The sequence below is a fragment of the Halichondria panicea genome, chromosome 1 (assembly GCF_963675165.1).
Source record: "Halichondria panicea chromosome 1, odHalPani1.1, whole genome shotgun sequence".
Taxonomy (NCBI): domain Eukaryota; kingdom Metazoa; phylum Porifera; class Demospongiae; order Suberitida; family Halichondriidae; genus Halichondria; species Halichondria panicea.
Window position 1 is genome coordinate 14751925 of NC_087377.1, and position 27030 is coordinate 14778954.

Genomic DNA, 27030 nt, shown 5'->3' on the forward strand with positions numbered 1-27030 from the left:
CTATTAATCTCATAATTATTGCACAGATCCAGTCATAGAGTGCACACATGAAGGCTTCCTAAACAGTATAGACACAGTGACAATTCAATGTGAAAGCCTTAAACAGTAAAGAAGACTCATATATAAAATAAATAGTTATAAGACTTAGATCTAGTATAGAGTGAAGCAAGAATTAGACCAAACAGAAATCAAAACGTGTCAGCCTATAATTATAGCTCAGTATACAGTTATGTATAATCCAGCAACTCATGTTGTACAATTCACAACAACAAAAATTATTCCCCCATGCATGATAGTTGCCACAATAGTCACGCACTTGCGTCAAAACCACACACCATTTTTTGAATAATAGGCAGTTTTTTTACAATTTGAATAATAGGCACTGTGAAAATAGTTTCATTGAGTTGCACATGCGCAGTAGCTCAGAACATTCCCACATTTTACATGGCAAGCAGTAAATCTAATTTTACGATTGTTAGTCCAATCAATGTTGAAACCATATTTTTGTGCTTATTTTGCTGCTGAAATTGACCATTTTTTGGTGCTATAGGTGTTTATTTTGCTGCTGTGTATGTTGAATAATTTGAATAATAGGCTGATCAAGTGCGAATAATAATAGGTGGAACAAATTTTAATATTTGGCACAGGCCTACCAGGCAGTCTTCTTCAATCACAATACAATCATGTCAAAAGTATTATACAGTCATGTATAATTATATACATGAAGGGACTTGAATATACACTACTGTTCAGATTAAGGTCATGCATGCATGCAAAGGGTAATTATTATCAAGCCATGCATGGAGTACACATGAAGGGTGCTATACCAGGGAAGTTCCCACAGTATATAGACACAGTGACTATATTCAGAGAGAAGAATGTGAGCTGTATATTGTGTGGACTGACAGGAAACCCAGAAGACTTTCAATGATTGGAGGATGCTATACATGTGCTGAATGGGGATTGGTGGGGGGGACGTGCTATAGAATTTAACCACTTCTATAATACCGGATATTTTAGTAGTCACCATGCATGCATGGTTAGAGGATATAGACCCTTATGAACTACATGCATCCGTGTATATGCGAAGCAAGACGTGATTAATTTTAAAAAGAATTATATGAGAAGTCGGTCCAGGGAGTTAGGGCCAGTTGTGTACACATTTTTTTAGACACATGAAGCTCGAGTTACTTGTAGCTATAATACTTGTCAAAGAAACACTCGAAAGGCATGCACTGTAATAATTATTATACATAGGACTTCAGTATCATTATAAGTCTAGACTATAATTCGATAACAAACAGTTTACATAATTATATAGATTATCTTGGTCATATAATTCTATATATGAGCTATATATAGCTAGATCTCTATTGTCCAGTTTTTTCGAGTTCTATCAATTATACTGTACCTGTGCATGCATGCATGTTGTGATACTGCTGCATGTACATGCACCCATCCTTTGACTCTTGTCAGAGGCAGTTACCTTGTTCAACATTACAGTGGACAATGCACATGATAGGCAAACGTCTCTACCCTGCGTTTGTGATAAAAAAAAATGTGAATCTTGAGCGATGAATTGCTCTCAGCTGGATCAACTGCTTATACATTCTATATTTAATTATTATTATAGTACTGCATCATGCATGCATGCATGTATACTTATAGTTCTCATGTGCACAGAGTTTACTTGTTTTCTGCTTTGTCTCATGAACACTCTCCGTTATTGCAATACTGTTTGCCATCACCAATATAGAGTATATACCGCATGGCTATTCTAATAATTATTGTAGCCAAAGATAAAATGCGTGCAGACTACATTTGGCGGGGTGATTATTATTATTATTTTGGTATGTATGCGGTGGGCATATAATTTGACGTTATATACAGACTATACTAAAAAGCGAAGGCTTGGATTAGCCAAGTCGCTTCGCTTCCAGAACTGTATACACTAGAAAAATATTGCCTATAATTATAGTAGTTCAAGATTTTGTGGAGCGTATATAATCTATCTCCAAAACTACACAGCTATAATTATAAGTAAACAGACACTATTATAAATTATAGTCTATATAAAATTATATCCTGCATGTAAAAAAAACAACTGTGACTGGAAATATACTTTTGCTTGCGTGCATGTAAATTAACAAATAAACAGTTAAGTTAATTCAAAAGCTGCTATCAACTTTAGCCATATTTATAGCTATTATAATATTATACTCATGCACGTATCGATTTCTTCAGCATGGTTTTTACTGCGACTGAATGTATAGATTTTCCGTCTGCATGGGATATAGGATATTAATTACACAACATTAAACCTGATTTTCTCACTTGTTTTTTATTATTTGACTCTAATTGGATTTCTTGTACTTTTGGTGACATTGCTAGACCAACTTCCTCATGTACTGAACCAGACGGGGCTTTTAGTAGTTCGTTGTCTGACAGTTGACTGTCTGCATGTTCAAGGGGCAAATCACATAATAATTGTTACGTTTCGTGCAATTGGCCCTCACGTTTTCCTTTGTTGACGAGACTGACTAAGAGAAGTATGAGCCACATGACTATCGGTGCCACCACAAACACACCGCTAACAACACGTCCAGCTACAGCAGCAATGCTTCCGCTTGTCACTTCCACACCTATATAATTATATGCCAGTATAACAGTATACATCACGTAGACACTGTGACACAAAGCCGAACTTACACTCCAATAGAGCCGGGTCAGGATACCAGAGACCGGAGTTGTTACAAGTGGCAGTCGCTGCACCCACCAGTGAGAACCCAAGACCACATTGGAAGGTAATGACTGAGCCCTCAGTTTGGTTAGTGTTCTGATTGTTTGTGTTGAGTAACACTCCATTGAGAGGAGGGGCAGGCAGGACACAGGAAACTGCATGAGTATACATTGGGAGATGGGAAATGCAGATAAAGAATTTACTCACTAGATTCTCTTCTGCAGACAATCTCCCCTGATTTATTGTCCCACTCTCCTGTATCTAGGCATGTGGCAGTCAGTAGCCCCTCGGGGAATAGCCCATCGTTACACTGGAAGGTCACTTGTGTACCGGGTATAGCTGGTACTGAATGATCGCTGATGGTACCATTCTGTGGTGAGGGCAGTGGAACTGTGCAGTTCATTGAAGGAGCTGGAGTGATGAATGATTATTGTTATTAAATGTCCATACTATCAAAAACTTAACTTACGAGTTGTGGGAGGAGGCTGAGTTAATGATGTACACTCAATACCCTCAAGGTCTGGACTCCACATCAGTGTATCCTCACAAGTCACCATCTTAATAGCAGATACATACCCAGCTACACACTGGATGGTTACCATGGATCCTGGCAATCTGTTGGAGACTAGTCCAAATATTCCATTCATGGGGTCGGTCAAAACAAGACAGCCCTCTGAGAGGGATAAGAAGCGTGTTAATTTTTGAATAGCAAAAGTAATAATGCTGTTATCTCACCAATACTAAAGTTATACATAGCGGTTGCACTGCTCCCAGCACAGTTGGTAGCCACAACACTGATATTGTAGTCCACATTGTATTGAGCAGTCATAGTAAAAGAGGTGGATGTGAGGACAGTAGCAGAGAGCTGGGCCGGAGGTGAGATGGTCACTGTGTAGGTGACGTTATCTCTATTACAAAACGCAGTAGGAGGGTCCCAATCGACAGTCACACTGACTTCATTGGCTGAGCTGCTCGGAATAGAGTAACTGAATCCATTTGGTGGTGATGGAAGAGCTGCACGTAAAGTAAAAAAAATCCTTTAAAGCAGTCAGATGAGCTACACATGCAGAACAGACATGCAGACAGAGTAACTCACTATACATACAATGGTACCTTAATTCAATTGTTAGTGTGCCATGCCTTTTAATGTTGTGGTAAAAGGGTGTGCCATGCACTGGTCACTCAGTGCAAGCATCACCATGGGTGTGACAGACTAATTGGTGTGCCAGACTAATTGGTATCATGCACTTGAAGTGTCATCAAGCTAATCATGAATCTGTGGAGTACATTCACAGCTGAAGTATATATATACAGTGCATCCAGCTTAGAGAGTATGTGTGAGCAGTTGTAGTTAAATATTGATATCTTTTGATTGGAACCTTTGTGGTGCTGATACCATTGTGTAGGTGAATGAACAAGCTACAACATATCCAAAACATTTCCATGAAAACTGTACAGATAAATGGGCTACATTTTGATACTAAATTTGTGTGAAATAAGACAAATTAAACACTCATACTTTCCTCCACACTTTACTTAATTTTTACTAAATACGTAACGGAACCTTCAATTCAGAACGTGTTTTAGGAAATGCCTGCCTGCATGCTACAAAATCAGATTATTGGCACTTGTAGTAATTCATGATAGCGGCACACTGTTACATTACTATACCGTGCCAATATAAAACCGCATGTGCAAAACAAACAAACCTCACATGCACAACAGGCACAAATAGATCATTGTAAAATACTCGGCGTTAATATAGCGCGGATGCGTCGCTTGATGAATTGGACATCTTGCCCATTATTATAGCATCATATTATTGTTAAAATACAAATACTTACCGATAGTATACAGAAAAGCAGGTGCAGATCTATCAGTGCCCTGATCAGAGCCTGTAGCAAAACACTCAATCTTTGTCCCATTACGCCCTTGAGTTATCACACCGAGTCTTCTCGTCACCTCAACATTAGCAAAGTCATGTATATCGTCATACAGTATTATCCAATTTGGAACACTGATAAAGAGATCATCTCCATTGATGTACCAGAATACGGCAGAGGCTCGAGCATGACAGGTGAACTGAGCTTCAGACTGTGTCTCAGGGACAGTCTGTGTCACTGGGCCATTCAGCACTTCTGCATGCATGCAAGTAAAATGCACTATTACCTATTATACCCCTATAAAAAATTGATTATGCAATATCATGCATTGTGTTTTGTTTCGGAAATCTATATACATGAGCATATATCTATATACCTGGAATAATTTGAGTAGACACTTCCACTCCTGATATGCAGATGACAAGAAACAGCTCCAGCAGCAACTCCATTACAGTGGATTCACATGCACTGTATTACTTGAAGTAGGATAAATGAGAGGTCCCAAACATGCAGTCATGGTGATTTAGTCACATAAAGGGTGCTTTCCCAGGGAAACTCCAAAACAGTAGACACAGCGACATACTATAAGAGAACAATGTGAAACCTTTTAGATTAGCTGTTTAGTATTATGTCTACTGTGAGTCTCTGCCAATACCAATGTGCGCACGAGTGATCAGCTTAGCCTCCTTCACAAGGCCTCAATACTATAAAAGGGACCGTTTCAGGTTACTGGGTGGAGGGTGGGCTTTAGGTAACTTCAGCCATACTATGCCAGTATCTAGATAGTGGCACAGTTCACCATTTGACCTGTGCCATATGGCAGATATTGGCACAGTGTTTCCTTTGATCTGCCCACTCATAATGCAACAATGCCCAATATTATTAGACACCTATTATGCTAAAATTATTCCGATTTATCAGGGCCTAATAAGGCTACATCAGTGTATAAGATAGATCTAGATTTACTAAGATAGCTAGACTTTAGCTGTGTCTAGTCATCAGATATCTCAGCTGATCATGCATGTCAGCCCACCTATAACACCTCAATTGTACTGGAGCTATAAGTGTTTGCAACTGCATGAGTACAGAGGTGTATAGGCTAAACCATATAGATGGCTAAACAGAGCACTGCATGTGGTTTTCTAAAAGCTGCGGGTAAAAATTAATTCATTGCCCATAATTATACTGGGTGGTATACATGTATATGTGCATAGTAAGTGAGTCTTGCAACTGCTTTTTTTGCTCATTAACTATTAGCAGTTCAAATTTTGAGCTGATTTATGATGATTTTTGGAATGGTAGAAAGATACCACCTATATAAAGACTATACCAGCTGACTTTATTCTTTCAGAGAGAAAGTGAATGTATATAGGATGTCTGCCAGTACAACATCATCTCTACGAAGGCTATATACATACACACAATTCTTTCATAATTATTATTGTATGTATGCTGGAGAATTATTAGTTGTTCAGCTAGCTATAGCTGACAATGCCTGTACTCCCTGCCCACTTTAATTTTAACTTATAAGGCTAAGGCACGTGAGCAAAACATCACGTGAGTCAAATTTCCACAATTCAACTTTTACAAGCAACCTGAAAAACTCTGTACTGTATCTATATGACTCTACACATAGCTAAATAGAACTCTGCATCTATTTAGCATGAATATACTACATACATACAAGATACCATCTATATAAAGACTATACCAGCTGACTTTATTCTTTCAAAGAGAAAGTGAATGTATATATAGGATGTCTGCCAGTACAACATCATCTACGAAGGCTATATTCAATGCTATATATATACACTATTTTCTGACAAACTGTTTATAATAGATTTGTTTGTAGACTATATGTAGCTAGTGCATGCATGTGCACCGTGTGACTACAATGTCATATGCAGGATCGAGGCGTAACCCCACACTTTTCAGCGTGCTCTGTTCCAAAACCCCACCAATGTAAATTTCTTGGATCTGTCCCTGCCGCTCCTCTAACGTTGCATACTCGCATAATATGCAACTTTAGGTGGAGGTGGTTTGCTTAGCTGGCAGTTTACCACGACCTTGCCACGACAAACTCTGGGCTTGTAGAAAGTTTATAACTGACTGTTTAGCTAGCTCTATGTGTTTTGCTCAAGGTCTCTATAATGGCTAGCTATAGTGTTTCTCCAGCTGAGGTCCTGGTTAGAACTCGTCAAGATATTTATAAAGGGTGCAGTGCTCTCACCTCTTGTAGCAAGCATATATCTCGTAACTGAATAGGGATTCACTGGGGTTCAGCAACGGAAACAGTTTGATCTAGGTGTAGTCTATACTACCCTTAACTTTGAAAAGCCTTATATAGTTACAGAATAACAGAGTTATTATGCATAGGGAGCACACTATACATTGAAAACCAATGCCAGAAAGATTGGAAAAAAAGATCACGAAATGCGTGTCATACCTCCTCTATAACAATGTCTTATCTCTTGTATTATAACTTGACCACCAGTCCATGCATATATAAGTGATTAACAAAGAAAGGGAGTAGGCATGGGGAGAAGGCTAAGATACTAATGACCACCATGCATGTACCACATGTTGACTTAATTGTTTTGCCTATTTAATAGAAGATCCCCAAAGGAAGTGCAAAGAACCCAGCTACATTGTGGTCTATATAATTATAGCTTGCCTCCTTATAGAATCGCACATGCATGCATGTACATGCACTCTGCCTAAATTATCCATTGCAGCCACATTATAATTCTTAATTGGAACATTCACAATCAGCATAATAATATACATTGAGATCTATATACGTAATTATGTACAACATTGTCTTTCCAACAGTTATAGAAATTTACTACGGCTTATCATTGCATTTCTTCCCACACTGTTTCTTGTCAGGATTAACTGCACACTCGGCATAGAAATCAGAAGGTATAGCCACAGGGCAACTCTTGACAATGTCAACAACATACCACTGAATTTTGACAGAAGGAGCAGAGGAGACCCAACGTTGAATGACTTTGACCATCTCATGAGCAGATACATTCTCAAGACCGAATAAAGTGGTCCTATCAAGTCAGAAAAACAAAAATTTAATGCAAGTGTCGTCAAGCATCTCTGATTATAGAATTTTTCGACTATAATTGTTAACCAATGCATACCAATTTTTAAATGGAGACAAGCATGTAAGCCGTAACTAGCTGTGTGTATAATACTTGCTTGCTTATAAGATAGTTAGTTGTGATAACGTTTACCTGAAATGGGCCTCAGTCTGGGACGAGCGACAACTGAAAAAACTCCTTTCTACCGAAAATGGAGAGTGTGTCAAATTCGCAAAATTGATATGCGGCAGAGCAATAGATGCATAATTGAGTAGCACTTCTTGAATGGCTCCAATGAAAGCGAGTGTGATTCTATTAGCCCTGGATTCCTGTATAATCATATCATTAGCAAATGTCACGGTAAACATAATAACCCGATAGCATCATCTGTTCAGAATATGTTTTGAGTGATCAGTGCGTGGGGGCATATATTAGCGCACCACCTGAATTTTTTAAAATCATAGGAATTAAAAATTTATTGGAGTGTGTGCTGAAAAGCAATATTTACATACAAGAATAATTATGCTGTGGTATATTCTTAATGTTTGCTATATATGTTTGATAATTATACAGCCAGAATTAGACTACTATATCCACACCTATAATACATACAAAATGGCGTTGAGCCTGCTAAAGCAGTATACGTTGTAGACCTAGCCAGCCAATTCAAAGGCACTTTTATATGGTGATATCCACAACCAATTAACTTTCCCTTTCCATACACTACATGTATACTTACCATCCTGTGTGTGAAGAGACATGCATTATATGCATGTGTACACCACCATACTGACCATACTGATAATAAATACGCCACAATGGCTGTCATGCAGCACCCATGCTGTCAGTGTGATGTAACCAAAAATCTGCTTTGAAGTCTCTCATAGATGCACATGCACTTATAGTGGTTCACCATGGCAAGAGTGCACACTCAGATTACTGATAATTATTAAGAAACAGACTGTCACAACCACAATGCTTCAAAAGTTTGCCTAAACTTTCTCTGTTCAAATACTTATAACCATGCATGCATGCATGCACCAGAGTACTTACTTCCCAATTCAAACAGCTACCCGAAGTAGGTGAAAACATCAGCTGCATCTTTGCCTCATCTGTGATGAAAAATAAGTATGCGGATGTGATGAAAAATAATTATGCGGAGCTTGCATGTGTATACTGATTAAATAAGGAGTAGACAATTTCCAGTACTCTGGAACAGGAAAGCCACGGAGAATATAAATTATAGCTAGCCTATATATATACTGTGTAACATGTGTTCCAGTCAAAATGAAAAGATACTGTACAGTAGAGTGAAGAACTTACCCACACAGATTGGTGCAGATGAAGACCAGCCACTTGCATACCGGTAACTGCTGTATCTGCTGTAAGAATTGTATTGGCAGGATCGGGTTGAACTGCCACTCAAATTGTAGCCTGCGTTACAGCTGTAAGTGGCAGTCTTCCCTACTGTTGTACCGGTAGAGGTATCCACACTTCCATTTCTTGGGGCTGGTAGAGGCCCGCAATCATCTATATTAAATTGAAGCTACATATACAAGTGCTATATTTTAATGACATGACCGCCCTTCATTTGCATCATATAAATTATAAGCTGTGGCATAATTATAATCATATAGTTAAGAGCCAGTAACGTACTTGCAGTAATATAACTACGCCTCGAGGCATAATTATGGTTGATATAAATTATACTAACACGTCTATATAGACACAAAAATGACTATATACGCCTAGTTTACAGACTATATAAGGAGGCAAATTTATGTGTTAAATTGAGACTGGAGATTTAAAAATAGCCACACTTGGCCTCATCACAGAGCAAATGAGGAGATGGATCGAGCGTCCTACTATATGCATAGTATTGCGGAATCACTATAATTATTATCGTCTAACCACATTTCCTTGTTTGTAATGTGCTAAGTGCTCTGTACATTGCGGCTGATAACGTGTTTGATCTGATAATAGTGAATATCATTAAATAATGTTAGCAGCACTTAGCAGTTGGCAATAAATTATTTGTACATAGCAAGACGATACAGAATCTGCGTATAGTATCTCCTCATTTGCTCCTGCAGATAATAATGAGCACTCACAGGCACAAATGGGTGTTGTTCCACTCCATCCTCTGTTGGTGCAAGTCCGTTCAGAACTACCAACCAAGCTAAATCCTCGGTTGCAAGAGATGCTAGCCACTCTTCCAGGAATATAAGGAGAGTCATACGTCACCAATCCATTGCCAATTGAGAAATCACGGCAGAGTCGTAACTGAGCTGTATACAATGCAATAATACAGTGTATGCATGCATGGTGAACATTAATGTGAAAACACAAAACGTCCACGATTTAACTAATTAACGAATATGGATTGGTACTATATTAACCATGCAACTAATGACAATTACAAGATATATATGTATAACATCCACAATGCTTTGCAAGTATCAAACATTTGCATGGCAATGCGAGCTTTGCGAGTGCTTACAAAATAAGACCGACCTATACTCGTATACTTGTATATATGACAATCATATGATGATTTTTGCTTGATCACAACAGTTTGACAAGCAAAAGTGTTAAAAGTTTCCCCTTGCAAAACATTGCATGTGGCAGTAACAATATTACATATTACGGACGACTTTCCTCCATGTAACAATCAGAAAATAATCTCAATTTTAAAACACAATGTGACTTATAATTATATATAAGCCAGTATAATTTATATGAGAGTGCAGACTGCATGTGCTCATGCATTGGAAAATATATAGCACATGCATGCATGGTTTATACTCACAATAAGTGTACAATCCGACACACTTGCTAGTGGAAGAGTTGATACTTGTGTAGTTTGTTTCGGATACATACTCAGCAGTGATGTTGCCCGAGCCATTGACACTCTGAACATCACAGCAGTACACTCCAGTTGGGCCGTTTGCTGAATAACTATGCAGATGCAGCTCTTGGCGTGCTCTGGTCACATAAAAGTTGTTGACCCGCTGGGAACTGCCAACAACCTGCAGAATACAAGTGCAATCACATGCACAATCATTCAATATTCAATATATTAAAGATAGTTCATGATACATATTCAAATTATTATAGTTCATGCATGGTACATGCATATTCAATTAGAACAAAGAGTTATACACCATAATTACTATACAGCTCTGCTATAGATTAATTATAGTTAACTTATAGCCACTAACCTGCCCATCGGGATAGAACCACTCTCCATTTTCCTCATTTTCAAATGGATCATCAACATTACGACAGCAGTTAGGGATTTCAGTGTGGCACACAAGAGGTCCTTCGTTAGTATAGGATGTCCGACTAGACCAGGAGTAGTACGACCTGTATTCACGACCAACTCGGCTGATGTCTATGACGCTGTTGGCAAGTACTCTCCTGCCATATCTTTTCAAGGTGAAATCTATAATGACAGTGGACACAATAGATTGCAATTGGTGTGGTAGCAGGTTAGGAATGCAGGGTTATATACTGAATGCACTGATCTAGCATGTGCAGTATAGACATGCATATCTCCACTGTAAACTATGAAGCCCTTACCTAAACCATTTACAGACAGAACACAGCTCCCAATGAGCATAAAAAAAATCAATGCTGTCTTCATGTCTTGCTGAAATCACGAGTCCTGCTGAATTAAATCACTAACTCACAGTTTAATATAGGCTGCAGTGTCAACCTGTGCTTTTATACCATTGCCATAATAATTATTGCACCATGAGCGATATCTATAGGAAGATAACCATATCCTGTTGACATGCATACACTTGCTGTCTTCACCATGCACACAAGCTATTTTCCCAAAAGAGAGTGCACGCTTTGATATACACTTGCCGTCTTCACCCATGCACACAAGCTAGATTCCCAAAAGAGAGTGGACGCTTTGATATACACTTGCTGTCTTCGCCCATGCACACAAGGTAGATTCCCAAAAAGGAGTGCATGCATATATACTTATACATAATTAGGAATAAACCATTATAATAATAATCTACAACATTCGTGGTCTTATTGCATGAGTGTATCTATTCACTGCACTCACCTTCCTTTTACATGGGTAGATTATGCACTTGTAAGGAGATGGAAGCAGCAGAGTTGTTTTAGTATTAATACAGTGTAGTGCACTATACTTAACTGTATATAGTGCAAAAAATGACCTGCAGAGTCAGCACAAACTCGTTGGCAGTTATACCGCCAGGTGCATGTCACAGTATTAAACAAAATTAATTATAGACACCATATACCATAGCTTGCTTGTGATGTTCTCGGACAAAATCACTGACGAAACATTTTTCAACCCAAGGTATATAGATTTTCCTGGCGACATGACTCAGTTTTGAAGTGTGTGTGTAGTCAACAGAGTCTTTTAGCAATCATGTATTATAATAAATAGCTACACTTGATATTCCTGGCCTAAGGTTTGATGATTACTCCTCCAGTCCCAATATCATCCTAACTGCTGGTGATCCTATCAGAGGCAGATATAATTGTCAAGTATTAATTATACCATTGCTAAGTATTATGAAAAACAACTCTATACTGCTTCTATCGATCTGATTCTCCTTAAAAAAAGTGTTCTGAGCACACGTCGCGTATTGCACGCTTTTTAGTGTGCTCAGCACACATTGTTGACAAGTGCATAATGTAAATAAGAAAGGTGAGTCCAGTAGTCCAGTCCAGTGAATAGAGACACCCCGTCTTATAATTTCATTACTAAGCAGCAGCCTGCACAATCATGTATGTATCTGCCTACATGCATGCATGTACCAGTTGCAGTTCTTTTACTATATACATATAACTGTTTCCTAGCAACCATGTCAACATTATTAACACAACCAGCTGCAGTGGGCATGCATAGACACATGCATCAGAGGTGACCGCAACTTTTGTCAAAGAACAATACTACTAAATTGTAACAAAAGACCAGATGAGACCCAGTGTACACATATACGCATATACCCCCCGCAGCTATGTTGTTACAGTACACACAATGCCATATCAAAGACAGTAGAGTCTATATACCATACAAACAACTTCCCTTCCCATACACTATGAACTTATACATCCTGTTTGTGGAGATCCTTGCATTCATCATCCAGGCTCAAAAGTGGTTTCTCTCCACTTATCTAGCTATCTAGTTGACTCAACTTCAGTGTTCTCATGCACTATGATGTAATAATCAATCACTGTCAATGCCATGTCAATAATATACTTATACATTTATTAAGCTATAATCGTATGATCCTATAGTGCACTGGAATTTGTACAGCAAAGCATATGCTTATAAGTATCTATAGCCCTTTTACTATCTCTCTATAAAACATAGAGCTGCAATCCAACTATTTCCACCTCATCGCTTGTCTAAAAACGCAAACTATAGGCTTGCTTATGAATGGGAAATCTTTGAATGGCGTTTTCTCAATAATGCAATTTCAGAGCAACCAAATTAAAATGATAATAACTTAGTCAAGTATGTGCAACGCTTAGCATAGTATTGCATAGACATTTGTCGGGCAAGGTAAATAGCACTCGGCTATGCCTCGTGCAATTAGAAACTTTGCCATTGCTTGCTACTATAGGCCCTGATAAATTATGTTCGAATCCAGCATAATAGGGGTTATGTCTTAAATAATAGGCATCAATGTCCATTTTTGGTAAATATCAATTCAGTGGCGGATCTAGGATTCTTAAAAGGGGGGAGGGGTTCCAGTGGCATAAGCAAGGATTTTTGCTCAAATTGAGCCGGCTCTCAATTTTACCTTAAAAAAAAGGTCGTCACTTCCTCCAAACAGTCAGCATGCGCATTTCATTTCACCTAAAAAAAAAGGTCAGCATGCACTTTTCCACAAGTCAGCATGCGCTGGAGAGTTTTTAGCCTTCCTTCATAAAACTGCACAGACAAAGCTTCGCAGGACTGAACTGAAGGTAAGTGATAAGTGCATGTGAAACTCGCTGAAAGCTAGTATAAATAAAGGAAAACCTTGCTAACTAGTTGCTTAAGCCTCCCACTCACTTATGTCTCAGAGGGAGGTTCAATTGAACCCAAAGAACCCTCACTGATCATTACATTAAGTTTCGCATAACGCGACGTTCTCATGGCAAAAATGGCTGAAGGTGAATATTATGGATCAGTTCAAGTCAGTTGTGTGCTGTGTTTATGTCTACGTCTTAATTTTATTATGTCACATTTTTTGGGAATAATCATGAGACCAGTCAGATTTTTATATAGGCACATTTTTCAAGAATTAAAGAATAAATTAATGGGTAGAAAAAAAGCATAATATCAGGGCCTACTTGCTCATTAATAAAAAGCATTTATAAATGTATATGCATGTAAGTTGGGAGGCAAATAATAGTTTATTGGAAGCAGTTAGTGACAGTTAAATTTGAGGACCTCTTCCGTTGCAAGAGTTAATCTCAGCATCACATAGGGTTCGATGATTTTATGATTTTGTCCCACTGGTTGATGTAGGCAGCTTTGATGATTCTGGAGCTGTTGCTGGGGGTGAAAAACCCTCATATCAAAATATACGTCTTGAGCTGCAGACCAGAACCCTCGCACGGATGTCCAAACGGGCATTGTTAGTGGTAATGGTTGAGCAGTGGGACAAAGATTCGCCGCTTAGAGGTTGTAGTCGGGGTTCGGTGGTTACATTGTGGTAAACTTTGGTGAGAAGTGAAGCTGTCAGGTAATGTAGCTCGCTATGCCATATTGTTGGGAAGCCGCCCTCGGGCAAATTGTACGTGACAGGAAAGACTAACGACTAGAAAGATCATAGGCTGCGTGGGGTTGTGATTGGGCAATATTAGCCAGCAATTTTATCTCCTCCGACCACTTCCTGACTTTGCTTGTAACATATCCTGAGTGTCGGATCTGGAGCCAAGTGCAGTGTCGCGTGCCCCCTATGGTAATGCTGAGATTTGTTCCTAGCAAAAAATTCTCTTGCCCTTCTCTTCATGGATAATAAGAATAGTTTTTGCGGCATTGGAATGGTAGCCATATCCGGTGCCGTGTTTCTGTACACTATATCCCAGAAATTTCTCAGCTTGTCACATGCAGGTGCCTACTAGCTCCAGTTGCGCCATCGGCATACCAAACTTGCTTCGTTGTAGCTTCTCGGTTTAATCGCAAGGGCATGCATACATGGCCATATAGCCAAGGAATCACCCTGTGTTGTACCTTCAGATGAGGTGATCTGTGCAGAGATAGATAGATCAATAAAGGCGTTGGATGCGTCTATCAGCAGGGCCCCTTGAATCTCTTTGTCGGCAAGGGACAAAAATGGCAGCCTCACAGCCCCTCTCCTGGCCAGTACATACTTGAAGCGGCCAGCTGCATTCTGTACATCGTCACGAATAAGACATCGGACAGCTAATGCACTTTTGGACCTCCCCCACTCCAATTGGTTGTATGCTCGGCATTTGTCTAGTGGAATCAAGCGGCTACAACAAAGGCACTGAGGTAACTAGTGTTCAAGCTGGCGCTGTGCTAATGCCTCTCACCATGTTTTTGCTTTTGCTCAAAAGTATTAGAGTGTTATATTAGTTTCTATAATGAATTTTATATTAAAGTTAGCTTATAAAGTCACTGAGAAGAAAAGACTTATTTACATGCATCTATTGTTGTTATTTATTGTATTATGTGGCTTACCAGGACCTCAAGAAAGAAGAAAATTGATTTTTCCAGGATCTGTAGTTCAGTGTATATAATATCTAAAAAGAAAAGACCTGTGTACATGCATATTGTTATCTATATTGTTATATGGTAGTGTTTTGTGGCTTACCAGGCACTCAAGACAAAGATGATTCTGCCAGGAGGATCTGGATCTGGATCTTGGCTCACACATGGGGGAATGAGTGCGCATGCGCATTACATCCACAGGAATAATTAAAGGGTGTGTCCAAAGAGATCAATTTCACAAATGGCTACTGCTAGCTAGCTGTTTTAACAGATATTTTCTGAGTATTGTAGCTAACAAAAAGCTAGCGCTTTAGTGCAAGGCTAACTCATATGTTGAATAGAAAGTTTGTGCGGACAGATGATGCTATAAAAGATTCTGAAGAGACTGCAACAGCCTTCAATGTGAGTCAAACTAGCCATAACTCGAGAAAGAAGCTTTAGTTTGCTAATCCACGAATCAAAATCCAAGAGAACGTGGCTAGAAGCCTATAGAAGCTGTTAGCTTTCGTCGCATTGCAACCGTTGAGCAGTTACAGCTGGAACAGACACATAATTAGGGTAAAGGTTGCATGCATGGAGGTACAAAACCAGTAGGTTCAAGGGTATGCATGACATAGGTCATGAGAGGCCGAGTTGAAAGAGGAGCACAGTCTCTTCCAGATATAAATTCAGTGGCGGATCCAGACAGGTTCCATGGGGGGGCTCCATGGAACCCCCTTTCACACAAGAACACACTGAACTACTATCTATATGAACTTACTAAGCTAGCAATTCAGCTCGTGATCTCATAATTGATATGTGGGCAGGGCTCTCTAATGTGCATGCTCATTGCTTAGGAAAAGTGATGACTTTTTTTAGTCAGTTTTGGAACCTCCCTCTCAACATTCCTGGATCCGCCACTGCATGTATATAATCATCCAGACCGACAAGTCTGGCTGCACCCTAGGTGTGTGTTGGGTGGCACGTTTTATGCATTTTGCATCAAGATTATTTATTTAGATAATTATTCATGAGCTAAATCTAGTGATCGTAAGCAGCCAGCTGAAACGCAGTATAATATTATAGTCATTTCATGGCTCAAATATATAGACACTTTTACTAGAGAAAACCCAAAGTCACATATGTGTAATTGGCCACCACATCAAAGGCATAAAAGTTGCTGTTTCCATCAGATGAGGCTCCACCAAAGTCAATACTGCCACTACTCAGTGCTGCCACAGCAGGGCAGGTTATAGCTGTAGACAGTTGGAGAGGGGAGAGGGTTTACAGTTGCAAGTAGGGGTTGGTAGATTATGCTAGCATAATTTCGAGCATAATAGGCACATTTTTTGGTGAGAATTATATGCTGGCATAATAGGCACCTTTATAACAATTATGGGAAGATTTTGGAAGTACAGGTCAGTACAAATCATAGTATAACATTTGTAGGCCTGATGGTCGTACTGATGGTTAATTATCTTCTTGGCATTCTGTATTATAGTGTTAATAGATAGAGTCGTGTGGCCATTATTTATAGTTTCATGTTACTTGTGCGAGGACATAGGGTCTATATGTTGTGCTTTGGAGGAATAATGTGGGAATAATAGCCGATTTAAAAGAATAATAGGCAATTTGTAGGCTGTTAGCTTGAGCATAAAAGAATAGCATAATAGGTAATATCTCGAGCATAATCTACCAACCCCTAGTTATTGCAAGTTAAGTGTGTGAAGAGCGCACTGCCACAGCAGAGCAGATTATAGTTGTGGATTAGAGCAAGTTAAATGTTCAGTATGAAGAGCACTCACAATCACAAGTTGGGGCCGCTCCATTAAAGCCACCATTGACACTCATCCCACTTCCAGTATAAGTCCTTGAGTCGCTATTAATTAGAGCAAATCCAGTGTCGCAAGAGTAGGTAGCCATTACTTTGACCGTAAAGTAGCCATTTACATCAGTAATAGCTCCGCTATAAGACAAAGCGCTATTTGTTGGGCTCATCATAGCTAGGAGGACAAGTTATGGCTGCATAGGGGAAATATATAAGAATACGTTACACCGCATGGTTCCTATGAAATCGTTTAATTCGCAGCGAGGCATAATCATGCAACCAGAGTTTTTAGGTGTCATCATTATGAATCTCATTGTATATAATTATGAATCTCGATGTTAATACTTGCATGCCGGTATATACTGAACACTTGGGGGTGTCTTTTGTAATTGTCAGTTAGATTGGTAGCAGATTGAAATAAAAAAAACTACACATACTTCTTGACCTTGACAGAGCTCTACTCCAGTCTTCTATCACCTGGAGACAAATTAATGAGCTTTTTTGGGCCAAAAAGAATGATGCCTACGTCCTTCAGCCATTTTTTGCCATGAGAACATCGTTATAGCAAAACTTATCTCTACCAAAATGAACATTGATGCCTATTATTCCCAATTATTCTTTAGACACCTATTATTGCTCCGAGCATAATAATTATTTATCAGGGCCTCACTAGAGGATGAAAACCTCATTGGAAATGGGCAGAGATGGTGCCATATACTTGAGAACTTTACGCTGCAGACGGATGTTACAATCCCGTAAGGGCTGTTATAATAATTATATAAGGATCTCAGCAGATTATGATAGGTGGGACTGCTCATTGTCTTGAAGGTGAGCTATATATCATTTGTGTCTGTAACAATCCCTTAATGTTGAACTACTTTTAAGACCCTTTACTATAATTATTTTGTTCACATTTTGCTTACTTTACTGTGTGCATAATCTGTCGGAAGATAAATCATCCGTCTCTTGACTCTTACTGACGGCTATAGGCAACACCATCAAGCAGCAATCTCATGCATGCATATACACTGCTGAACCAATATTATTTGTGTCCTGTCATTACCGGTGAACAATCACTGTTTATGTCAAGTTCATCTCAATTAGACTCATTACTACATCGTGTCAACAGCTTATCTCAAACCGTTTCAATTTGCTAGAAGAAATATGCCGTATATATATATAGATCTAGATCTACAGCTATATATTAAAACTATAAAGTGCATGTCCATTGTTTATGCATGGCTACCCTCTTCTGAAACAGGGAGGAGAAGCACAAAATACTGCATCACCGGTAACCTGCAAAGAAAGGACTTATTAGGGCAAGCAATAAAGTCTACAAGCTAGTCTATTTGTACATGCTTTGTTGTAGCTATATACCAAGGCCTATATAGATCTTAATTAATAAGTATGCAGCTATACCTGGTCCTGGAAACGACGCCCAATACATTGTGACCATTTCTTGTAGCACTTGTTAGGGGAAGAGTAATCAGGGCATTCTGTGCAGCTGGGAATCGTTGGGTTCTCTACTCCAAAAATGCATGCACTGCAGTACGTTAGGCGACAAGATCCTGTACAACCAGGCCGGGGGAGGGCGTCATTATACGCAGGGCTGTTGGTGTGACAAGGAAAAGCAGATATTTAAGAGACAAAAACGGAAGTATAATTAACATAGAGTCTTAAAATTAAAGCAAGTATTATACAGCCAAAACAAGTTTTTTTGACACCCTGTAGCTATCTCTCTGGTGATAGAAATTGAACTCACTTTGAGCATAGACCTTTTCGATTGGCAGTGCAGTAATCTCTAGAACACTCTGGGGGACAAGAGCACTGCACTGTTTTGGTAGGGCAGGGTGCTTGCACACATACTACAGGCACGAGGCTGCAGATCTGATCAGACGAACAACCACCATTATCCAGTTCACAGTCTGGATTGCAGAATGTTTTTCCTGTTCCCTTGTCGACTTCACATCGGTGGCCGAATGGACAGCGAAGTTTGCACACTGCAAAGACAGGCCGTGTTGATCCACCACTATTATTACTACAGTGTATATAATTATGACTCATGCATACACACTATTATATTACTACAAAAAATTAAGGATAACTTGCCATAGTCAACAACCCTGTATTCTAGACAAACCTTCTTTGACACAGATTGGACAGCATTCTCCCTCTGGGACCGTCAGGATTTCTCCTTTCTCACACACTGGCCTGAGGCAAAGTACCGCGGAGCAGTCTATACCTGTTGGTGGGCACATATCGGCTGTCACACATATATTGTTAACAGTGTCAATGACTTGTCCAGGAGGGCAGGTGCATCCTTGTACACACAGGGTGCTGCAGATTTGGTTAGGATCAGAGTCACAGGTTGTAGGGCACGGGGATGCACAGTCACTGAAAACTTGACCTTCAATTTCACATTGTATTGCTGCATAAGAAAAGCACAATAGGCTTGCACCTACAAGAACTGACAAAGAGCATTTCAGACAAACCTTCTTTGACACAGATTGGACAGCATTCGCCCTCAGGAACTTCCAGCATCTCTCCTTTCTCACACACTGGCCTCAGGCAAGACACAGCAGAGCAGTCTTGTTGGCATCTGGCACAGCACTCACCAGGTGGGGTGACCAATACTTCACCGTCATCACAATCCTTATCAGTCAAGACCAGACAGTCAACTAAAAAGCAAATTGAATTTATGGGAATAGCAGTGATCACTCCAATGGAGCCAGCAAGCACAAGTAAAGAGAGTGAAATTCTCAAATTCATGGTTGATGATAATTATGTTACTAAAATGTGGTCTTGCAACACACTCTTTTGCCTGCACTTTTATAGATGTGTTCTAGATCTAATGTGCACGCATGTGCAAAGTGTAATAATTATTATTATAGACACAATAACACAATAACACAGGAGATTACAACAGCCAGGTGGTTTTGCATTTGAAAGGATCTCTATATCCTGTGTCTTGCAAGACATCACCCGACCTCCTGTATAGCACCACCACAGTTACAAGGTCTCCATTGATGCAAACTTGTGACGTATAGAAGGAAGGGGCAATTCTAAGTTCGAAATATAAATAATATAATTTTACCAGTGAGCCTGGGCTCTGTGGGAAATCATATCCTGTGAGGGCGCTCGCCTTCCTCTGCAGCAACAGAGTGGGAAATTTCTTTTATTTGTAAATGGTGTAGATGTATAAATGGTATAATTAACAGTCAAACAAGATATTAATATAATATAATAATTATAATTATAGATATAAGATATGAGTCAATACGGTAATGAATACGTTAGTATAGATTTTTATGTGTTACTCTTAATAGGAGTGTTCAAATTATAAACAATGTTTTAGTATAGATTATGTTTGCCATAAATACTGCAATCTCCATGGTTGATGATAATTATGTTACTATGCAACACACTCTTTTGCCTGCACTTTTATAGATGTGTTCTAGATCTAATGTGCACAAAGCGTAATAATTATATAGGCACAATAACACAGGAGATTACAACAGCCAGGTGGTTTTGCATTTGAATAGATCTCTATATCCTGTGTCTTGCAAGACATCAACATGACCTCCTGTATATAGCACCACCACAGTTACAAGGTCTCCATTGATGCAAACTTGTGACGTATAGAAGGAAGGGGCAATTCTAAGTTCTAAATACTGAATTATAAATAATATAATTTTACCAGTGAGCCTGGGCTGTGTGGGAAATCATATCCTGTGAGGGCGCTCGCCTTCCCCTGCAGCAACAGAGTGGGAAATTTATTTTGTTTGTAAATGGTGTAGATGTATAAATGGTATAATTAACAGTCAAACAAGATATTAATAATATAATATAATAATTATATAGATATAAGATATGAGTCAATACGGTAATGAATGTGTGTGTGTGTGTGTGTGTGTGTGTGTGTGTGTGTGTGTGTGTGTGTGTGTGTGTGTGTGTGTGTGTGTGTGTGTGTGTGTGTGTGTGTGTGTGTGTGTGTGTGTGTGTGTGTGTGTGTGTGTGTGTGTGTGTGTGTGTGTGTGTGTGTGTGTGTGTGTGTGTGTGTGTGTGTGTGTGTGTGTGTGTGTGTGTGTGTGTGTGTGTGTGTGTGTGTGTGTGTGTGTGTGTGTGTGTGTGTGTGTGTGCTTACTGAATCAAGTAATTTGGACCCTATATGCCAGGTATTGGGCGGTGTTGGGGATGTGTTCCTGCAGTGTTGCTGCTTGCAAGAGAACCCAGTAGACACAGGTCTGCAGTTACAGTGTGGACTTGAAACAGGCTCCTAACTGACCTATATAGATTAGATAAAGGCTGCAATGGCATTCCAAGTAAGCGAACTAAGCATAACTCGAGAACGAAGCACTATTTTGCAAATCCACGAATTAAAATCCATGACTAGAATCCTATAGAAACTCTTACTTGCACTTGATTGATCCTTGAGCAGCTGTAGCAGTCTACACATACACACGTACACACGTACACACACACACACACATACGTACACAAACACACTACCGTATAATTATTTAATAATGATATTTAAACCTTGCTTGCGCATGCGCAGCGAGGCATAATCATGCATCAGAGTTTTTAGGTGTCATCATTATGAATCTCATTGTATAATTATGAATCTCGATGTTAATACTTGCATGCCGGTATATACTGAACACTTTGGAGTGTCTTTTGTAATTGTCAGTTAGATTGGTAGCAGATCAAAAAGAAAAGGAAATCCCTAATAATGGATCGAGTCATTAATTATAAGGTGATAATAAAATTATTCTTTGTTTTGTTTGGCAGTCTCAGTATCATCACAGTGCTATGTTATTTCCCAAGCTTAAACTTTAAGGCGGCAAGGGCTTATAATTAAGCCTTATAATTAAGCCTTTGCCAGTGAACTCATGAACAAGACAATGTTATTGAACGCTCAAAGGAGGTAACGACTGAAACAAAACTCTCCATAGCGGACACAACTAATAATGATATCGAAATTGCACAAACTCGTTTTCTCTATCTAACTCAAACAGAAAACTGTATTCTAACTTATCTCAAAGTGATTGGTGACTCTGAAGCATGTCAGTGTGATGTCATCATCCCCAGTTACAAAAAGAAGTGTGCTGACACGTCCTTGCCTCATGTTCAATACATATATTCAACTCTAGTAAGTCTACAACCTGGACTGTTGGAAGAAACTTCCTTTACAAAGCATCCGAAAGAAAAGTACATCCACTACATTTTCATGGACGACGATGCTCAACTAATAACAAAAAAACATGGGAGACGGAATAATGCCTTTTTGAAATAAAAAAAACTACACATACTTCTTGACCTTGATCCAGAGGTCTACTCCAGTCTTCTATCACCTGGAGACAAATGAGTTTTTTGGGCCAAAAAGAATGATGCCTATGTCCTTCAGCCATTTTTTGCCATGAGAACATCGTTATATATGCAAAACTTATCTCTACCAAAATGAACATTGATGCCTATTATTCCCAATTATTCTTTAGACACCTATTATTGCTCCGAGCATAATTTATCAGGGCCTCACTAGGGGATGAAAACCTCATTGGAAATGGGCAGAGATGGTGCCATATACTTGAGAACTTTACGCTGCAGACAGATGTTACAATCCTGTAAGGACTGTTATAATGATTATAGAAGGATCTCAGCAGATTATAATAGGTGGGACTTGCTCATTGTCTTGAAGGTGAGCTATATATCATTTTGTTTTTTGTGTCTGTAACAATCCCTTACCAGCTTAATGTTGAACTACTTTTAAGACCCTTTACTACAGTAACAGTTAATTATTTTGTTCACATTTTGCTTACTTTACTGTGTGCATAATCTGTCGGAAGATAAATCATTCATCTCTTGACTCTTACTGACGGCTATAGGCAATACCATCAAGCAGCAATCATGCATGCATATACACTAATGAACCAATAATATTTGTGTCCTGTCATTACCAGTGAACAATCATTGTTTATGTCAAGTTCACTCAAATAGACTCATTACTACATCATGTCAACAGCTTATCTCAAGCCGTTTCAATTTGCTAGAAGAAACATGCCGTATATATATATAGATCTAGATCTACAGCTATTAAAACTATAAAGTGCATGTCCATTGTTTATGCAAGGCTACCCTCTTCTGAAACAGGGAGGAGAAGCACAAAATACTGCATCACTGGTAACCTGCAAAGAAAGGACTTAGAGCAAGCAATAAAGTCTACGAGCTAGTCTATTTGTACATACTTTGTTGTAGCTATATACCAAGGCCTATAATTATATAGAATAACTATGCAGTTATATACCTGGTCCTGGAAACGACGCCCAATACATTGTGACCACTTCTCGTAGCATTTGTTAGGGGAGGAGTAATCAGGACATTCTGTGCAGCTGGGAATCGTTGGGTTCTCTACTCCAAAAATGCACGCACTGCAGTAGGTTAGGCGACAAGATCCTGTACAACCAGGCCGAGGGAGGGCGTCATTATACGCAGGGCTGTTGGTGTGACAAGGAAAAGCAGATATATTTAAGGGACAAAAACGGAAGTAATTAACATAGAATCTTATAATTAGCGCAAGTATTATACAGCCAAAACAAGTTTTTTTGACACCCTGTAGCTATCTCTCTGGTGATAGAAAATTGAACTCACTTTGAGCATAGACCTTTTCGATTGGCATGGCAGTAATCCCTAGAACACTCTGGGGGACAAGAGCACTGCACTGTTTTGGTAGGGCAGGGTGCTTGCACACATACTACAGGCACGAGGCTACAGATCTGATCAGATGAACAACCACCGTTATCCAGTTCACAGTCTGGATTGCAGAATGTTTCTCCGTTGTCAATTTCACATCGATGGCCGGGTGGACAGCGAAGTGTGCATGCTGCACATTTGAACCAATTAACACTATAATACTACTTTATAGAAAGAGTCGATATTGTATTGGTATATGACTCATGCATATACACACTATTATAATTATTACTACAAACAATTAAGGATAACTTGCCATAGTAAACAACCCTGTATTCTAGACAAACCTTCTTTGACACAGATTGGACAGCATTCTCCCTCTGGGACTGTCAGGATTTCTCCTTTCTCACACACTGGCCTGAGGCAAAGCACCGCAGAGCAGTCTATACCTGTTGGTGGACACATGTCGACTGTCACACATATATTGTTGACAGTGTCAATGACTTGTCCAGGAGGGCAGGTGCATCCCTGTACGCAGAGGGTGCTGCAGATTTGATTAGGATCAGAGTCACAGGTTGTAGGGCACGGGGATGCACAGTCACTGAAAACTTGACCTTCAATTTCACATTGTACTTCTGCATAATGAAAGTACAATAGACATGCACCTACAAGAACTGACAAAGAGCATTTCAGACAAACCTTCTTTGACACAGATTGGACAGCATTCGCCCTCAGGAACTTCAAGCATCTCTCCTTTCTCACACACTGGCCTCAGGCAAGACACAGCAGAGCAGTCTCGTTGGCATCTGGCACAACACTCACCAGGTGGGGTGACCAATACTTCACCGTCATCACAATCCTGATCAGTCAAGATCAGACAGAGGACAGCTGCACAGTCTGGACGAGTGCATACAGGGCAACATTCACCAGGAGGTGTTTCGATAACTTCTCCTTCTTTGCATTGAGGTTTTGCACACAGAACAGTGGAGCAGTCTGGCCCACAGATAGGACAGCACTGGCCTGGTGGAGTGAATACGTCCTCTCGGTTGCATTTAAGGGGTAAACCACAGTTAACTAAAAAGCAATTTAAATTTATGGGAATAGCAGTGATCACTCCAATGGAGCCAGCAAGCACAAGTAAAGAGAGTGAAAATCTCAAATCCATGGTTGATGATAATTATGTTACTATGCAACACACTCTTTTGCCTGAACTTTTATAGATGTGTTCTAGATCTAATGTGCACAAAGCGTAATAATTATATAGGCACAATAACACAGGAGATTACAACAGCCAGGTGGTTTTGCATTTGAAAGGATCTCTATATCCTGTGTCTTGCAAGACATCACCCGACCTCCTGTATAGCACCACCACAGTTACAAGGTCTCCATTGATGCAAACTTGTGACGTATAGAAGGAAGGGGCAATTCTAAGTTCTAAATATAAATAATATAATTTTACCAGTGAGCCTGGGCTCTGTGGGAAATCATATCCTGTGAGGGCGCTCGCCTTCCCCTGCAGCAACAGAGTGGGAAATTTATTTTGTTTGTAAATGGTGTAGATGTATAAATGGTATAATTAACAGTCAAACAAGATATTAATAATAAAATATAATAATTATATAGATATAAGATATGAGTCAATACGGTAATGAATACGTTAGTATAGATTTTTATGTGTTACTCTTAATAGGAGTGTTCAAATTATAAACAATGTTGAAGTATAGATTATGTCTGCCATAAATACTGCAATCTGATTGGTTAGAGGAAGTGTTCTATCCAACTTAGAAAATTATGTACTTACTTAGACAATCATGTAATTCACTTAGAAAATTATGAAGCAAAGATTAGATAAGAACATTCAAATTATCTGATTGGCTAGAAACTCATGGTTGCTATGATCTAAAATGCTTAGACACTGTTTAGGAAGTTTCCACATGATTTAGAAGCCCTCAGGGCAAGTAGAACCCTCACTACGTTCGGGATACTACAACCAGCCCTTTGGGCTTCTATAAATCATGTATAAACTTCCTAAACAGTGTCTAACTATTATGTAGTGGTATCGAGAGCTCACAAAGGTCAGGGTAAATAGATCTATTCATGGTTGTATTATGGCAACCATGCATGTATATAACACAATCCAAGTGTAATAAGGATTCCATGCACACTAAACCCCCTCCCAATCTATGGATGTAAGACATGAAAGAAACCACCAGCTGTATAAACAGTTCGTTTCAAGTGGCTTCTCACAGCCCCGTGTAAATCTGGCAGGGAAATGTATGGCTGTCACAAAGAAAGAGAGTATAATTTGATCTCATGCACCAATGGAGATTTTATACGTATAGGCCAGCTTTGAGCCCGTGTACATCTGGCAGGGAAATTTATGATTGTCACCAAGAAAGAGAGTATACCGTATATCAGAGGAGGTTCGACTGGCGCGGTGCAGCTCAAGCAGTTAGCCTCTGATTACACTCAGCAAGAAACATACGGCGTGGGCGGATAACAACCAAAGACTAATCCACCCACACATGCACACACATGAGGCGTAGCAGGGGCGTAGCCAGGATTTGAGAGAGGGGGGTGCTGAGTGAATGGATTGTCTGAATTACCAGTGCGCTCGCCCCAACAGGGGGGTCTGGGGGCACTCTCCCAGAAAAATGTTGTTGTTACCTGCTCTGATATTGATTCTAACGCAATCTGGCTAAAGAAATGAGGGTACTGCTGCTTTGAGGGTACTGGTGGTTAAGCCACATCTTCATCTGAAGATGTCCGAGTTGTGACAATTAAATCATGGCTGCTAACCAGGTTCTGCTTGTGAATTAGCAGGGCAGGGTGGCAAGCCACTTGCAGTTGCAGTGCTGCTCTGTGAACTGGCTCAAAGAGTGACATGATGATGATGGTGATAGCTGCTGAACAGTTTGCAACTCTGTGGGGGACCTTGGTCTGCTCAGCCCACGTGGCTTTGCGCATGTGCACTGAATATTTGGAGGTGGAGCTAGCTAGTTGGAGGTGGAGTTTTGAGTTCATCGTGCAATAGAGCTCTAGTTCTCTCATATCTACATCAGCTAGCTAGCTAGTTGGGCGGAGCCCGACCGTCCCTC

At 39.6% G+C, this 27030-nt stretch overlaps 3 protein-coding genes across 3 annotated transcripts; all 3 read right to left on the bottom strand.

The window, feature by feature from the left end:
• Positions 1–1981: 1981 nt before the first annotated feature.
• On the bottom strand, positions 1982–5161 carry LOC135352035 (uncharacterized). The gene is made up of 9 exons (XM_064551137.1): positions 5000–5161; positions 4585–4878; positions 3476–3754; positions 3210–3413; positions 2948–3151; positions 2710–2895; positions 2517–2642; positions 2335–2456; positions 1982–2282 (listed from the first exon to the last, which is right to left on the bottom strand). The coding sequence occupies exons 1-9, from the start codon at positions 5070–5072 to the stop codon at positions 2253–2255; spliced, it is 1518 nt and encodes a 505-aa protein (XP_064407207.1). The 5' UTR covers positions 5073–5161; the 3' UTR covers positions 1982–2252.
• Positions 5162–7408: 2247 nt separating this feature from the next.
• On the bottom strand, positions 7409–11440 carry LOC135340741 (uncharacterized). The gene is made up of 8 exons (XM_064537137.1): positions 11298–11440; positions 10937–11160; positions 10525–10744; positions 9827–10003; positions 9039–9245; positions 8769–8827; positions 7869–8044; positions 7409–7682 (listed from the first exon to the last, which is right to left on the bottom strand). Exons 1-8 carry the CDS (start codon positions 11359–11361, stop codon positions 7469–7471), a joined length of 1341 nt encoding a protein of 446 aa, XP_064393207.1. The 5' UTR covers positions 11362–11440; the 3' UTR covers positions 7409–7468.
• A 6881-nt stretch (positions 11441–18321) lies between these two features.
• On the bottom strand, positions 18322–25173 carry LOC135332993 (uncharacterized protein DDB_G0274171-like). Its single transcript, XM_064527964.1, has 10 exons — positions 24632–25173; positions 24280–24567; positions 23891–24122; positions 23547–23736; positions 20337–20390; positions 19735–20023; positions 19383–19670; positions 19005–19242; positions 18662–18851; positions 18322–18538 (listed from the first exon to the last, which is right to left on the bottom strand). Exons 1-10 carry the CDS (start codon positions 25095–25097, stop codon positions 18485–18487), a joined length of 2289 nt encoding a protein of 762 aa, XP_064384034.1. The 5' UTR covers positions 25098–25173; the 3' UTR covers positions 18322–18484.
• Between the last annotated feature and the right edge of the window lie 1857 nt (positions 25174–27030).